The sequence below is a fragment of the Gadus morhua genome, chromosome 11 (genome assembly GCF_902167405.1).
Source record: "Gadus morhua chromosome 11, gadMor3.0, whole genome shotgun sequence".
Taxonomy (NCBI): Eukaryota; Metazoa; Chordata; class Actinopteri; order Gadiformes; family Gadidae; genus Gadus; species Gadus morhua.
This window is the reverse complement of record NC_044058.1, coordinates 1,288,119-1,303,765: the sequence shown is the minus strand read 5'-3', so window position 1 is coordinate 1,303,765 and position 15,647 is coordinate 1,288,119. Positions and strand designations below refer to the sequence as shown.

At 49.2% G+C, this 15,647-nt stretch overlaps 1 protein-coding gene across 5 annotated transcripts in view; it reads left to right on the top strand.

The window, feature by feature from the left end:
- nbeal2 (neurobeachin-like 2) overlaps nt 1-15,647 on the top strand; it is a 40,290-nt gene that overhangs the window by 10,787 nt on the left and 13,856 nt on the right. For 4 of the 5 annotated variants that reach the window (XM_030371176.1, XM_030371173.1, XM_030371172.1 and 1 more), the window contains 21 exons: nt 8-93; nt 219-516; nt 690-796; nt 1,303-1,383; nt 2,556-2,639; nt 2,855-2,953; nt 3,220-3,857; nt 3,972-4,104; nt 4,500-4,619; nt 4,755-5,094; nt 8,766-8,848; nt 8,940-9,032; nt 9,432-9,603; nt 9,941-10,074; nt 10,458-10,617; nt 11,648-11,750; nt 11,945-12,110; nt 12,233-12,388; nt 12,701-12,860; nt 13,014-13,102; nt 14,562-15,320. In XM_030371176.1, the coding sequence (XP_030227036.1) occupies nt 8-93; nt 219-516; nt 690-796; nt 1,303-1,383; nt 2,556-2,639; nt 2,855-2,953; nt 3,220-3,857; nt 3,972-4,104; nt 4,500-4,619; nt 4,755-5,094; nt 8,766-8,848; nt 8,940-9,032; nt 9,432-9,603; nt 9,941-10,074; nt 10,458-10,617; nt 11,648-11,750; nt 11,945-12,110; nt 12,233-12,388; nt 12,701-12,860; nt 13,014-13,102; nt 14,562-15,320 (4,061 nt within the window). The remainder of the gene's footprint in view (nt 1-7; nt 94-218; nt 517-689; nt 797-1,302; nt 1,384-2,555; nt 2,640-2,854; nt 2,954-3,219; nt 3,858-3,971; nt 4,105-4,499; nt 4,620-4,754; nt 5,095-8,765; nt 8,849-8,939; nt 9,033-9,431; nt 9,604-9,940; nt 10,075-10,457; nt 10,618-11,647; nt 11,751-11,944; nt 12,111-12,232; nt 12,389-12,700; nt 12,861-13,013; nt 13,103-14,561; nt 15,321-15,647) is intronic. The other variant, XM_030371174.1, reaches the window with a different exon arrangement.

The following is a 15,647-nucleotide window of genomic DNA, read 5'->3' as shown; positions in this document are numbered from 1 at the left end:
TCCACAGAAAGCCTACAGGACAGCGAGAAGATTCCAGAGTTCCTCACAATCCAATTGGTTCATCTCCGAGGGGCTGTCCTATGTGGGGCAAAGGTATGTATAATCTTAGGAGTCCATTTGATATGTGTTGTCTGTTTTTTATCAGTGTTTGACTCAGAAAACACGGTACTCAACACAAATGCAAGCAGCCTTTTGCATAGTTGTTATGGATGTTTCAGAGGAACGGCCTGCTCTCCATAACGCCTCACTCCGTGGAGGATCTGCTCTGCCTGCTGCGGGCGTGGTGCTGCTTACCTGAACCCAAGGACCCCCGGGTCGTAAGGCTGACCCTGCAGTGCCTGACAGTGGTGATCCACATTCTCCACTCCAGCAGCCCTGCAGAGCGGCAGGTGGAGATCAGGAGCATTCTGGAGGGCTACTTCACGCTGCTCAACTGGAACCGTGCGCCCGGCACCGGCCAGCAGGACGGGTCGAGCTGGGAGGACAGTCTGATCATCCTCCAGAGCCACATGCTGAGTACGGGCCTCATACAGGGAGCATGTTTCAGAAGCAGATTCAAAACTTCCCCTTTTTTTTTCTGAGTCTGTTTCTAGCTGAAGGCGTGAGGATGGGGCTTATTCTCTTGGTATCAGATATATATTAGACAATACCAGCTCCCAAGTGTCTCATAGTTATCCTGTGTTATGCAGCGGCGGTGCCTGAGATCCTGCAGTGCTCTGACCGGCCCGCGCTGCAGGCCGTCTTCCTGAACAACAACTGCTTCGAACACATCCTCAGGCTGGTTCAGAACAGCAAGGTCAGACCCCCCCCACTCCCCACATATACATTGTTATTTTTGTACAGCCTGTGGTCTGTCAGCCTGTCTGTCAGCCTTCCTGTCAGCCTCTCTGTCAGCCTTCCTGTCAGCCTCTCTGTCAGCCTTTCTATCAGCCTCTCTGTGAGCCTGTCCATGTTCCAGTCGATCAGTCACTCCTAATTATTGCATTTTCTTATCGCCAAGCTCCCTGACGCCCTCCTCATGGTCAGGTGAACTGTGTCTGCGTGGTCCATGTAGAAGAGTGCATCATGTGGCTAGGCCCATACATAACCATGCTGAAGTGTGATGCCGTTTATGTGCATAAGAATAAGTGTGAAAAGACAGTGAACCGTCTCAATGGCTGCTCTGAATCCCTCACACACTTCAAGTGACCTAATTGTCTAAGTGTGTGTGTGTGTGTGTGTGTGTGTGTGTGTGTGTGTGTGTGTGTGTGTGTGTGTGTGTGTGTGTGTGTGTGTGTGTGTGTGTGTGTGTGTGTCCTGTAGCTCTATCATAGTAGCAGGCCGGAAAGTGAGCGTGTGTCTGACCTCGCCACACATTTGCTTACAGAGGTGGAAATGGACCAGGTACTGCCCCGCCCTGCTGCCTCCCCCCCCCCTCGCTCCCATGGTGTTGGTATTGCTCTGTGAGCAGGAAACTTGGCCTTCTCCCCCTCCCCTTCCGTGACACACTGTTCAGAGGTCTTACAGCAGGAAACCGAGGACAGGAAATCTGATTTCATACACTCGATTCAGGCTCACACGAACAGCAAACCATGACGCGCACAGCGACTGTGTGGATACATAGGACGTGCATAGCTGGCAGTCTCTCATCTGACCATCTCTATTTGCCCTCGATATAAGTCTAACGAAGATTGATATAATATATGAATGGATATAAAAAGACTGAGATACACCCTCAGAAAAGTTTAAAATAGATTTGATTTAACATAAAAAAATGGTACCATTTTTGTACATTAGTTCCCACTACAGAGCAGAAAAGTATAAAGCATTAATCAGGCATTGGTTATATACATACTTGCAGCATTATTATTATTATCATGACTATGTGAATGCATCCTGAGGGATGCATTCACATACCTTGAAATGTGGAGATTAATTTTAATCTACGTTAATCCGTCTAGAATTAGCAACTGTTGATTTATATCCAATTTGCCAATAAGAAGTCAAGTTTCCTGCAGGCCCAGCAGGTCCCAGAAGGCATGTTGTTCCTGCATGAGGACGACTGTTGTCTGTGCATGTTGGGTGGGTAATGCGTGTTCTAATGAGTAACGGTTGGTGGTCCTGGTGGTTTGTCTGTGTTTCTCCAGGTTGTTGGCCTACTCGTGTGTAGCTTTGTATGGTTTTCATTATGACTTTGTGTTTCTTTTGGGCTGATGTTTGGTGCAGAATTTCTGTATTCTCTCTCTCTCTCTCTTTCCCTCTCTGCCTCAGTGTTCTGTCATTATTTCTCTGCACGCTGGGACCTTCCACATGGCTGATGTGTCCTCTGCTTTACCCCGCTTCTAATCTTTATGTTGTGGGGAAAGATCCTGCTGGGAAACACTCACTCGTATTCACAAGTTTATAGAAACTCAATTTGAATTCCGTTCTGTATTCCGTGATACCTCCATCTGGTATGGATCACCCCTGCTAATGTAATGTTGGTCTGTATGGTTCAGGTTGTCACACCTTATCACAGTATCATGTAGCAGTTCTGGCAGTTTGTCTCTGCAGCATGTTTCCCTCCCTCTAAGCAGGTGTGGGAGAGAGGATCGGACCGCATCACGGTCCATGCCTTAAGTGTCCTCACAGCCATAATGAGTAACTCTCCCTCCGCTAAGGTAAGCGTCGATGTCCATTAGACTTGGCCCTGATCTCTACTCTCTGAAGGTGCTAACACACTGCTCCACCAAACCCCAACATCAGGCCTTCGTTACACTCATGTTCTTGTTGCAAATCATGGGGTGAAAGTGTGTCAAGTGTTTATCCCCAGCAGAGTAGCTCTTCTGCAGCCTATTTCTGTATCCTCTCCTCACCATCCCCGACCCACCCTCAGGAGGTCTTCAAGGAGCGCATCGGCTACTCTCAGCTGTTTGATGTGCTGAAGAGCCAAGGTCAGCCCACCAAGAGGCTGCTGCAGGAGCTGATGGACATGGTGACTAGGATACGCCTCCTCATTAGCACTACTGACTGAATCGTCTTCTCATGCACACAGACAAAGAGTTTCCCCTTACAGTCTGCCCTGCTCTAATAAAGCATTACTTTAAATCAGTTTGTTTTCCCTCCAATCAAACGCACAGTGGGCCATTACCAAATACCATTTATTGATTCACCATCGCTGTCATCTCTGGTTGGGCTCAAACCTGCTGCCCTTCTTACATCCTCTCTGTGTCTGTCTACCTCTCCGTCTCTCCCTCCCAGGCCGTGGAAGGCGAGCATGCACACGCCCATCTCCTGGGCATCAGCAACGACCAGCCCCTGCTGCTGCTGCTGCAGTGGCTGCCAGACCTCCAGGCCCAGCGCGACCTCCAGCTGCTGGTGGCCCAGTGGCTGGCAGCCGTGTGCGGGGGCCCCCTGTCCTGCCGCACCGTGGCCGTGGAGGCCGGTATGGTGGGCACCCTGCTGAGGGTGCTGTCCCGGCCCCAGCACCTGGACCGGCAGTGTGCCGACGCCCTGCTGGGGCTGCTGCAGGATCTGGGCTCCCTGTGTCTGCGGCCGGAGGAGCTGAAGAGCCTGTTGCGGCTGCTGAGGCCGGCGCGGGACCAGGAGAACGGCCCGACGGAGACGCACCCGTACTGCGGCCGCGTTATCAGGGTGCTGGCGGCCATGGCGGCCCGCGAGGGCTGCAGCAATGCGCTGCAGTACTTTGATCTCACGCCCCCTATGGCGGGCATCATGGTGCCCTCCGTCCTCCGCTGGCCGGGCAGTGGCTTTGCCTTTCACGCTTGGCTGCGCCTCAATATGGAGTTCCCGCCGCATCACGCCTCTAGTAACCCTCCACCTGGCACTACAGCACAGAACCACATGGGCAAAGGACCCCGCCGGAAACAGCTCTACAGGTACCACAGGGCAAGGCATGCACAAAGATGGAGGGATGAGAAAACATGGTCTGATGTCTGCTTGAAGAAATGGCGCATGAGACGAGCACATCGTAACCCGTTTGTCATGTCAAGTTTCTTCACAGCCAGTGGGACGGGGCTGGAGGCCTTCTTCACCATGGAGGGCATTCTGGTGGTGGCTGTTTGTACAAAGAAAGACTACATGGCCGTGCCTTTACCAGAGAACCCCTTAACAGACTGCTGCTGGGTACAGTTACATCATAATAATACACAGTATAATCATAAGAATCTTTTATTTCTACAGTTCCTATTTTAAACCACTTTGCATTTTGTCTCCTGACACCTTGCTTGGTTGTAATAGCCATACAGTATATAAGGATGTCACACTTGTCAGAACGTACATTTTATTATTTTACATAGATAGGTTAGGATATTAAAATCATACGTACCTTAAAGTTTTCCTTTTTCTTAATTTCTTAATGTAAGCAATGCAGCATTTAATATTTCCTAACATCCTTTTACAAGTTGATCAAACTGATTATTCTGTGAACTGTTAGTATGCTAAATGCCATATGCTTGTTGTTTGTTAGCTATGGAGGTGTTTCGTCTTTAACAGGAACACTGTACCTTTGGTATCCCCAGCATGCGGTGGCTATAGTCCACATCCCCGGGCGCCGTCCTTTCGGCCAGAACTTGGTGAACATCTACATCGACGGCGAACTACGCAAGACCGCACCACTTCGCCTCCCCTCTCTAAACGAAGTAACCAGTTCATACTATTAGGAGGATTATTACTGTTGCTGTTATAGATTAATGTATTCAATATATTATTCAACACGCACCAAACCCACACACTTCATCTCCTCCTTCCTCCTCCTCCTCCTCTTCCTCCTCCAGCCCTTCACCTCCTGCTGCATCGGCTCCGCTGGGCACCGAACCACAACCACCACCACCTCCACGTCCCCCACCCTGCCGACGCCCTCCTCCCATCCCCCAAGCGACTTTCCCTTCCCGGCCCACGCCCCGGCCATCACCCGCTCCCAGTCCTTCCCGGCCACCTTCGCTGGGGGCGGGGGTCAGTGGGGGTCTCCGCGGGACTACCCGGTTTACACCATTCCTGCGGGGCTGCAAGACACAGAGTGGGGCAGCCCCACTTCTCTGGACGGTCTGCTGGGCACCGCCTTCATCTGCCATGAAGCGCTGCTGGCCGGCCCAACTAAAGCCCTCTACACTGCAGGTAGCTCCACTAAGGCCCTCTACAGGTAGCTCCACTAAGGCCCTCTATAGGTAGCTCCACTAAGGCCCTCTACAGGTAGCTCCACTGAGGCCCTCTACAGGTAGCTCCACTGAGGCCCTCTACAGGTAGCTCCACTGAGGCCCTCTACAGGTAGCTCCACTAAGGCCCTCTACAGGTAGCTCCACTAAGGCCCTCTACAGGTAGATCCACTAAGGCCCTCTACAGGTAGCTCCACTAAGGCCCTCTACAGGTAGCTCCACTAAGGCCCTCTACACTGCAGGTAGCTCCACTAAGGCCCTCTACAGGTAGCTCCACTAAGGCCCTCTACAGGTAGCTCCACTAAGGCCCAGGTAGCTCCACTGAGGCCCTCTACAGGTAGCTCCACTGAGGCCCTCTACAGGTAGCTCCACTGAGGCCCTCTACAGGTAGCTCCACTGAGGCCCTCTACAGGTAGCTCCACTGAGGCCCTCTACAGGTAGCTCCACTGAGGCCCTCTACAGGTAGCTCCACTGAGGCCCTCTACAGGTAGCTCCACTGAGGCCCTCTACAGGTAGCTCCACTGAGGCCCTCTACAGGTAGCTCCACTGAGGCCCTCTACAGGTAGCTCCACTGAGGCCCTCTACAGGTAGCTCCACTGAGGCCCTCTACAGGTAGCTCCACTGAGGCCCTCTACAGGTAGCTCCACTGAGGCCCTCTACAGGTAGCTCCACTGAGGCCCTCTACAGGTAGCTCCACTGAGGCCCTCTACAGGTAGCCCCACTAGTGCTGCGTTTCCACTGCAGGGTGCGGAACGGATCGGTTCGCAAAGGTGCGGTACGGGTTGCGTTTCCACCGCCAAAAGTGGGCGTGACCCGGACTTAGCTGTACCCGTTTTGGCCTCGTTTTCAGTACTCCTCCGTTGGGGTACTGAAAACGAGACGAGACGCCTGAAAGGGTCCCGGGAAATTCTAGCTACACACCCCCTCCGTTGATTGGTCGACAGAATCATCACTTCCGGGCGACGTGGGGATAAAAACAAACCAACAGTAGCCTCGAGGTATTATTCTTTACAATTAACATGTCGCGTAAAACGCTTGCTTAGGCGAACAAGGAGGTGGAGACGTTCGTCTGCATTCTTGGGGAGGAAGACGTTGGTTACGATGTTTACGTAGCTGCCGCGGCGACCGACATCCGGCCTACCTTAAAGGGTACTGTCGGCGGTGGAAACGCGACCTCGGAACTGAGCTGGGCTATACCGCCCCCTCCCTACCGCACCTTTGCGAACCGAACCGTTCCGCACCCTGCAGTGGAAACGCCGAATTACGTAGCTGCCGCGGCTATCGCCTTACAGCTTAAACCCTGCCCTACGATAACAGTACTGTCGGCGATGGAAACGCAAGACGTAACTGAGCTGGGTTATACCGCGCCCTCACTACTGGGCTGAGGCGTGCTGGGTCCGAAGCGTACCCGCCGGTGGAAAAGCGCCATAAGGCCCTCTACAGGTAGCCCCACCAATGGCGCGTTTCCACTGCAGGGTGCGGAACGGATCGGATCGCAAAGGTGCGGGTCGGGTCGCGTTTCCACCGCCAAAAGTGGGCGTGACCCGGACTTTGCCGTACCCGTTCCGGCCCCATTCTCGGGACTCCTCCGTTGCGGTACCCAAAACGAGACAAAGGGTGCGGAACGGATCGGATCGCAAAGGTGCGGTAGGGAGGGGGCGGTATAGCCCAGCTCAGTTCCGAGGTCGCGTTTCCACTGCCGACAGTACCCTTGGTGGTAGGCCGGATGTCGATCGCCGCGGCAGCTACGTAAACTTCGTAAACAACGTCTTCCTCCGCAAGAATGCAGACGAACGTCTCCACCTCCTTGTTCGCCCAAGCAAGCTTTTTACGCGACATGTTAATTGTAAAGAATAATACCTCGAGGCTACTGTTTGTTTGTTTTTATCCCCGCGTCACCCGGAAGTGACGATTCTGTCGACCAATCAACGGAGGGGGGGTGTAGCTAGAATTCCAGGGTACCCTTTCAGGCGTCTGGTCTCGTTTTGGGTACCGCAACGGAGGAGTCCCTAAAATGGGGTCGGAACGGGTACGGCAAAGTCCGGGTCACGCCCACTTTTGGCGGTGGAAACGCGATCCGACCCGCACCTTTGCGATCCGATCCGTTCCGCACCCTGCAGTGGAAATGCGCCATTAGGCCCTCTACACTGCAGGTAGCCCCACTAAGGCCCTCTACAGCAGTGCCGATTTCTCCAAGACTATAAGGGAAGCTTGGCTTCCCCTAAAATTTAAAAAAATGAATTGTGAAATATATACTGTTGAGTTAACATTTCATTGATTAAAAAAGTGTTAGTACACGTCCATCTCGAAGACGAGTTCGTTCAGAATCAGCTGCTTATCGCAGGTCGACTGGCTCGATTTCCTTCTCATACATTCCCGTAGCGTCACAGTGCGTTTGCCTGTTGAAACTCAGCGTCCATTGACTTCAATAGGGCTGCATAGAGTAGAAACCGACGGTCATTGGATAATGCTTTAATTATGTCCCTCCCACGGACGCTCAGCGTCTCTGGGGGTGAATGGAGGAGTGGGCTGGCCTGGACGCTGGGCTTCTCCGTGATGATTGGAGGGTCTGTGAAAGACTGAGATGCCGTTTGATTTAGTCCTCAGTTCCATTGAGTATTTTGCAAGCGAGTTGAAAGACAAACTGCAACCTATTTCTTTATTTGCTTGGCGAAATTGCCAGACAATATTCATCGTACATTTCATACACTTATACACACAATTCATTGTTTCAGTTTAATAGAATTTCCACATTTCCTTGTTCGAGTTGAATATTGTTTTGGTAGTTGGCCATCAATTTGATTCAGGGAGACTGAGGTCTGAACTTCAAGTCCTGTATTCAGATCAGGACTTGCAGAGTGACAGGGGAAAACTGTGGGATATCTTGGTGTTCCTTATAAACATGGAGTTGGACAGACACCTCGCTAAGGCTCTATATGCTGCAGGTAGAGAGTGTTTAAATACACTTATCAAGTTCAGTAGAACAGGAATCACACCAGGCCTATTGTTAGTGTGGTTGTTACTAAAAGCACATCTACGGTTCTTCAAGAGTTTTCTTTATTCAGTTTGCCTGTTTTTTTAGGATATTACTACTCTTGCATACTTTCAGCTACAGAAACCATTAAACTATCAAAACGTCCATCTCTCTAACGACATGATGGCCATCTCTGTGTTTTTCAACTCTTTCAACAATTACAATGTGAGTCAATGTAACTTCTCTGACACTTCGAGTACTTCAGACATCATAACTTGAGGAATTTTCAACGATAACCTTTGATCAAACCATTTAACAAATCAAGACACTTATTTCTTCAATTATCTGAAAAACGAATTTCCTTTTTCTTTTCCATATCAATGTCGATTTCAGTTGTTCTGATTGATTTACGCTGAGGTTAGAGCGTGGACGACGTGCAGGCAGTGTTGCCAGATTGGGTGGGTTTTGGGTGGGAAGCGCATTCTAGTTATTAATGTACTTATTATTATTAAGAACTTATATACTTAGAAATATGCAAAAATAAAGTACGTACAAATCCACAACTGCACACTGGGAGTTGAGTTATATGATGACACATATTCCACTGTCAATATCCAAACATGTTTAAGATGATCATTCGTTTTCGTTTGTTCTCCCAGGGCCAAACCATGTGCCTTTATTCAGAGAGGATGGAGAAATGTCTGAGCTGAACAGCAAGCTGCTGCTCTACTACACGCCCCAGGTAGACCCATCAATCTGTCATTAGCCTACTGCAGCCCCAAACACTGTTGTTGGCAACCAGCATCCACAGCACGGCTGTCCTCTGTCCTCAGGCCTTCAAGAGCCAGATGTGTCTGGACCTGTCCCCCCACCATGCCTACGACGGCCGCCTGACGGGCCACAGGGTGGTGAACTGGGACATCAAGGTGCTTATGTTTAGATCAGGGTGTGGCTGGTCATTAATCCAGGGATTATCTTCCTGAATTGGAGCATTGCATCATATCAACAGATCCTTCATCAGGGCCTCTATACCTATAGAGTTAGAACCCTCTTTAAATATGACTAGATGACGATGACTATATTGCTAGAATTCCATTCCGGTTGCGTCTATAAAATCGATCTATTTCTGCTTCTTAAGTAACTTTTCTAATGCAGCTATTTACTCCATTCAAAGACATCTCAACTCCAACGTTTTTCAGAGAAAATACCATTCCAGAGTCGTTCCATCCAGGGGATTATCCGCCCAAAATCCTTTTACAAGACTTTAAAGCATGACTGCTTTGTGTTTACTTCTGGTGTGTGTGTACACGTCTCCTCCCTTGCAGGATGTCCTGAATGTGGTGGGGGGCATGGGGGTGATACTGCCCCTGCTGGAGCAGGTGTGTGAGGCGGAGCAGGCAGACTCCGGGGCCCAGGAGACTTCTGACCTGCTGGGGCCGGAGCTCACCTCGTCCAGGGGCCGCGTCGCCATGCTGCTCCCCCTGAGCAGGTCCTCCGGTCCGTTCCTCAGCCGCCGTTCAATAGTCTGCTTGATGCTGCTGCTGTTGTGTGTGATGTTATACTCTGTGCAGTGTAGCAGGAGGCTGGTGCAATAGCTAGGGTCCTCCCAGAGGATAGGTGGTGGGTCAATACCATGTGGCCTCACCTGCTCTTTAAGAACCCTGTAATATAATTAGCTTTTACGATGAGGTCAATGAACCAGACATAGACATAGTGAATGAGATTGTAATTTGCGAAAGATAGACTTTGAGATCTAAAATAGGGCTTTGTTGTATTGGTGCTACATCTCAGATACTGTGTGGAGGTGACATCATTATCTTATGTGTGTTGACAGAGACCAGGCTAGAGAAAAACAGCGTCGCCGCCTTCCTTCTGATGGTGAAGAATCTGATTCGTCACCATCCTGTCAATCAAGAGAGCCTGCTGCACTGCCATGGGCCCAGCACCATCGGAGCCATGTTGGCCAAGGTACAGCTCGGAGGAGAAGCTCTTCTGAACAAAACTTTACTTCTGCAATCCAACATGTTTCCAAGTTACACAATCATGGTGAAGCAAACCCTACTTGATCCTATTTGATCCTTTTGGATGGGCAACTGTGTCGCTGCGGGAGGGGAGACATGAAGAAATTAATGGTTAAGTCAAGCAAGTTACCCCCCCCCCCCCCCCGTGAGGGTGGGGGGGGTTGATCTGTACGGATCCCGGATCATCCGTGATCCGTTGCACCACTAAATTTGAAGCTAAGGTTGACCAATTGATGCACCGATATTGTATCATTGTTTCATGTCTTACTGTGGTACAGACCACTTTAGGGAGTGTACTTATGTTTCGGGGCCTTCCGTCCTGTTCTTTAGGTCCCTGGGAATGTTATGGATATGAACGTCCTGCTGGCGTGTCAGCTACTGGTGGAGCAGGCCTTCAGCGAGGGCAACAGCCCCCTGCTGCACCAGTTGTACCAGTACCTGCTCTTTGACTTCAACCTCTGGTCCAGGAGCCACTTCTCTGTCTGTCTGGGTAAGGTACACAGTCTTGTTATCATAAGACAAGATCCTTTTTTTTTGTAAAAAGCTGCCGTGTGTGTGTGTGTGTGTGTGTGTGTGTGTGTGTGTGTGTGTGTGTGTGTGTGTGTGTGTGTGTGTGTGTGTGTGTGTGTGTGTGTGTGTGTGTGTGTGTGTGTGTGTGTGTGTGTGTGTGTCCTCCAACTTCCATCCATTCACCCCTCTGCATACTGCATGAAACCCCTCAACACCTTGAGTCAGTAGCCCACATCATGAACATTCGCCCATCACTTAAAGGTCTCTAAATTGTCAGACTTGTGGACCTCATTGCTGCTCAGATTCCCTGTGTGGCAGATGAAAAGTTCTTCAAACACACAACTGTACAGTACAAATGGTTTAACTCATCTGCAAAGACTTTTTTAGGAATTCCAAACACACCAGATTTCCAGGAACAGTTGGGGTATTTGAGGTGTCGTGCCCATTTGACCTGTTTATGGAGGACTCTAAGACTCTAAAATATCAATCATTGATACCAACCATTGACAATCTTGGTTACAACTGCCAATATATTGTGTTAGTGGTCTAGGGGCATGTTCATAGGCTGGTGACCCGTGGACTATGCATTTGGGGGCTTTCAAAAACAAGAGCCAAACGGCTAGTAAATGACCTTCTTCAATAATAGGAAGCATATTTACGTAGAATAGGAGAAGTTTCTTGTACTCCTGAAATTGTATGTTACATAACAATGTGCTGACCTGTATTAATGTGTTCTGAATCGTAGAAACTGAAAATTTGACTTGTAATGTGTAATCAAATAAAGTATGTAAAATGTGTGTTAGGAGAAATACGGAAAGGCTGAGAGCACTCTGCATCGGAAAGATGGAATACGTTATATTGTTTGCAGTTCAGGCCGTGGCTCTGATGACAAGCAAAGGTCTGCTGGTTTAGTTGGTGTTACCAATTAAATTACGTTTCCTCAGTTTGACTTCTATGAATCACTTCTTAAATGTCAAACCTAACGCAAACGTTGTGGTGTTCTCCTGAAGCCCATGTGCAGTACCTGTCCTCGGTGATCAAGAACGGCAAGCAGCGCATGCAGCGCAAGTACGGCGTGCAGTACATCCTGGACACCGTCCGGACACACTACAGGTAAACACTGTCTTCATCATCAGAGGTTTACAGTGTCTACACACTGAAATGCATGTCGGAAGAAAAGAGGCCTCCACTGTAACTGCGCCCGACGAGCTGGCTGTCGCCCTACATCGTAGACTCCGCCGCCGGCGCGTGAATGTGTGCGTGAATGGTTACTTTGGCTAAAAGTGTCAGCTAAATCCCCTCCACAGCGTGGAGAAGGACGGAAGTCCTCTTGAGGAGGAGAAGCAGAGCATCGGGACCTCCCTGATGGCCCTGCTGACGGAGCTCCTTGGGCGTGGGGGCCCTGAGGAGCTTCGTCAGCAGGGCCTGCACAGCCTGCTGGCCTACATCCTCTCCGCCGCGGAGGAGCATCAGGTAGGTCTGCTCCACCACAGCCTGCTGGCTTATGTCCTTGGGTCTGATTTAGTCTGCCCAGCCCGACAGGTGTCAGGTCTCCCCCCTCGGTGTCCTGGGAATAACCTGTGGTTCTGCTCCAGGTGGTGAGTGCGTTGGATGTGCTGTATGAGCTGATCAGGGGCAGCTCGCCGCAGGAGCAGACGCAGGCGGTGCTGCTGGAGTGGGGCGTGGAGCAGCTCTACTGTCTGCTGCTCAACCCTGCCTTCGGGGACGGTGCCCGGGAGAGGGTGTTCAAGGTGCGGCTGCTCCTCCCTCTCTGACTCCTCCTTACTGCTCACTTGGACTGCGGCCATCTTTGTTGATGGGATAGAATATAATTCTGTTTATTTTATTTTTAGCATGTAATATATATGTATGATTATAATGATATAATGATTTCATTATACATATATAAATGTACAGATCAAATGTTATTGTTATAACAATGCTCATATTTGGGACAATTGCATGTAGCATGCAGAGCACTGGTTTGGAAAGCAAGATTAGCCATCAGGAATTGGTTCAGGGTGCTTGGTTCTATTAACATTGTTTTCTTGTTTGTTTTTTAGGTTCTCCACTGTCTCCTGAAGAGCGAGCGAATCAACGACCGATCAAAGCAGCGGCTGAAGCTGAGAGACATAGGCTATTGCGGCCTGGTCTGTAACATAGGAGAGATTCCCGTTACCCTGACCACCGTGCGCTTTCTATACAAGCAGGTCATGTCTACAGGTAATTAAAAAAAGTATTCCTTCGCCAGTGGGACCCGCGATCACTGAAACTAAATTGGTGATATCTTTTGTGTTGTTAAAGTGAGATCTTCTAGAAAGAGACTAAATGGCTAATGGCCATGAACATAATGTTTCTTGTTTGTTTCCCATGCAGATATCAGTCCTAACTTCAGGGACCTGCTGTCTGTGGTCTACCTATCCCAAAGGGCAGAGCTCTCGGTTCGACTGGACATCAGTCGCAAGGTAAGTCCAGTCGGCACATGCTCCTGTCCTGATCTTCTGGCTACCTTTACTGTAACGGTACACCATGCCTATCCCAGGTGTAGTGTGTCAGTGTGCGTTAGGCACTACATTACATTAACCCATTACGCCATCCAACACAATTTACAAAAGGTACAAAATTTCCATTAGCAGTTAAACTCAAAACATTGGCCACAACAGTGTCTCTGCAGAGCCTTTAAAGAAACAACATGCCGCTTCTGTATTGTTAAATTCTTCTAAATTAAACCGGCTATTGGGGTGGGACAAAGCATAGGAGGTCTGGGATCTGAACCCAAACTTGATTCCACTTGTGTACCCAGAGACTGTTGCTTGCTTTAAAAGCATACCAGGCCTCATGATGTTATTAGTATTGTAATCTTGTGGGATGGAATGGAATGCCTTCCACACTGACTGAAATACTTTTAACATGGGGTGGAAAAGGTGGTTGGTCATTACATCCTGAGTTCTTATCTATTCAAAGATAGAGCTGGGTTTCGATTCAAATTTCAAGAATCGATTCGATTCCGATTTTTAAGTTTCAGAATCGATTTTTTCCGATTTTCTCAGATTCGATCCGATTTTGATCTGATTTTCGATCCGATTTCGATTCGATCCGGGGGTTAATGTTATTAAAAATGTAAAATGTATTTGAACCGTTTCCTTCACTTCATGACTGTGTAGAGAAGCAACATATTAAAACTAGTATTATATCAATATTAAACAGCAAATCTTACAAGTATTGGTAGTTACTGATGGCTGGAAGACTGATGAAAAGGTTAAGGGTCAATCTACCTTCAAGAAAGATATTTCAGGACAATAAATGGAGGACATCATTGAGGTGACTATATCTGCAACAGTGGATTCCTACTGGGACACTAACCAGTGCATTATTATTATGCTTGAAAATAATTAAGAATTCACCCAAAAGCGGTTGCTACCAAAAGCATTTTTATTTTAAAACTGCTCACACTTAATAAACTGAGAAGTACTGAAACTGGAAGTATAAAATGTAAACGTTGAGCATTTTTCTTTAAAGTGCAAACATAAGAACAGAACATTTTAAACTGTAAAAGCACTGAATGGCGTCTATATGAGCATGTTCAAATCTGTTCTAAAACCACACTCAAGATTTGTTTTCAAGAATATGCAGCACCCTAAGTGTACAGGGGAATCCCATGAATATTTTCCAGGAATATATCAAATATAAATTTTTAACTTATAAAATTCAATTTTTTTTTATTTTTTTTTATTAAAAAGATCGATCTTTGGACGTACGAATCGATAATCGGTCATTAATATGCGAATCGATTAAAAATCGGAAAATCGATTTTTTCAACACAGCTCTATTCAAAGATAAACAACATTATGTTGTTCATAATCTGGGAGTTTGGGTTTGGGAGCACCGAGGAGAATCATCTCAATGATTCATTCTGTTCCTCAGCTCTTCCACCTGATCCACTCCCACGGGGACTACCTCAGGCAGCTGGCCCGGCAGCCCGGCTGGCAGGACGTGCTCACCAAGCTCTACGTCAAGGAGTCCTACGAGTCCCACGCAGCGAGCCTGGGGGGCTCGGGCACCCACGGGTCCCTGGACGCCCCAGGGGCCCACCCCCCGCTGCGCAGGGACATGGTGGACCAGGCAGACTCCCTGCCCAGCTACCGGGCCTCTAGGGACCAGTGCCTGGTCGAGGACCTGAAGGCAGACTCCCTGCCAAGCTATCGGGCCTCCAGGGCCCAGGAGGCCGAGGAGTACATAGAGGACCATCAGGAGGACATCTCAGAGATATCCTTCTCAGCCCTTTCCCTGGCACTCCTTCATGAGGGTGACGGGGTTGACAGAGGTGGTGACGCCAAACTGAAGAGCTATAGCGACCCCCTCGATCATAGCTGCGCTTCATCTTTCTCCAACGCCGTTGACATCCCTTCCCCTCTGCCCCGCGAGGATGGTCTCTACCACCCCCTCTCCCCATTCGGTGCCTCCCCCTTTGAGATGGATTTGGGCGGCATAGGTGACACCGGCCCCGGGACCCTCACCCCCGGAGGCAGCCAAGCAGAAACCCCCTCCCCCCTGGATCACAGCAAGGCCTTCCCCCCCATGACAACCAGGAAGAGCTCAAGTCTGTCAAACGTTCTGGATGACACCAGCTATGGAACCGACCCCCCCACGGCTGACACCATCTCCAACACATCCAACCTCCAGGTAGGTCCTCGGTGGATGGCGCACTAGCACAGCTGTTGTGGAGCTAGTGCAAGTTCCTTTCCAATGGTAATCAAATATCAATAAACATAAACTAAAGTGTTGGACAGCATGGAACACAGGTCATGCCTTCGCAGATCATTGTATTTGGAAGTGACCCCATCTGCCCTGAGACAAATTTTAGCAAATGGGCACCACCCAAAATGAGGTGCTATCCCTTTATTTTAGTTTGGTTTGGTACCTCTTTTCATCGCCTTTCAGATATGATCAAATCATCACCCTTTAAGACCTTCTTTGGGTGGTAATCCCTGAGTTCTCATCCGTGATGAG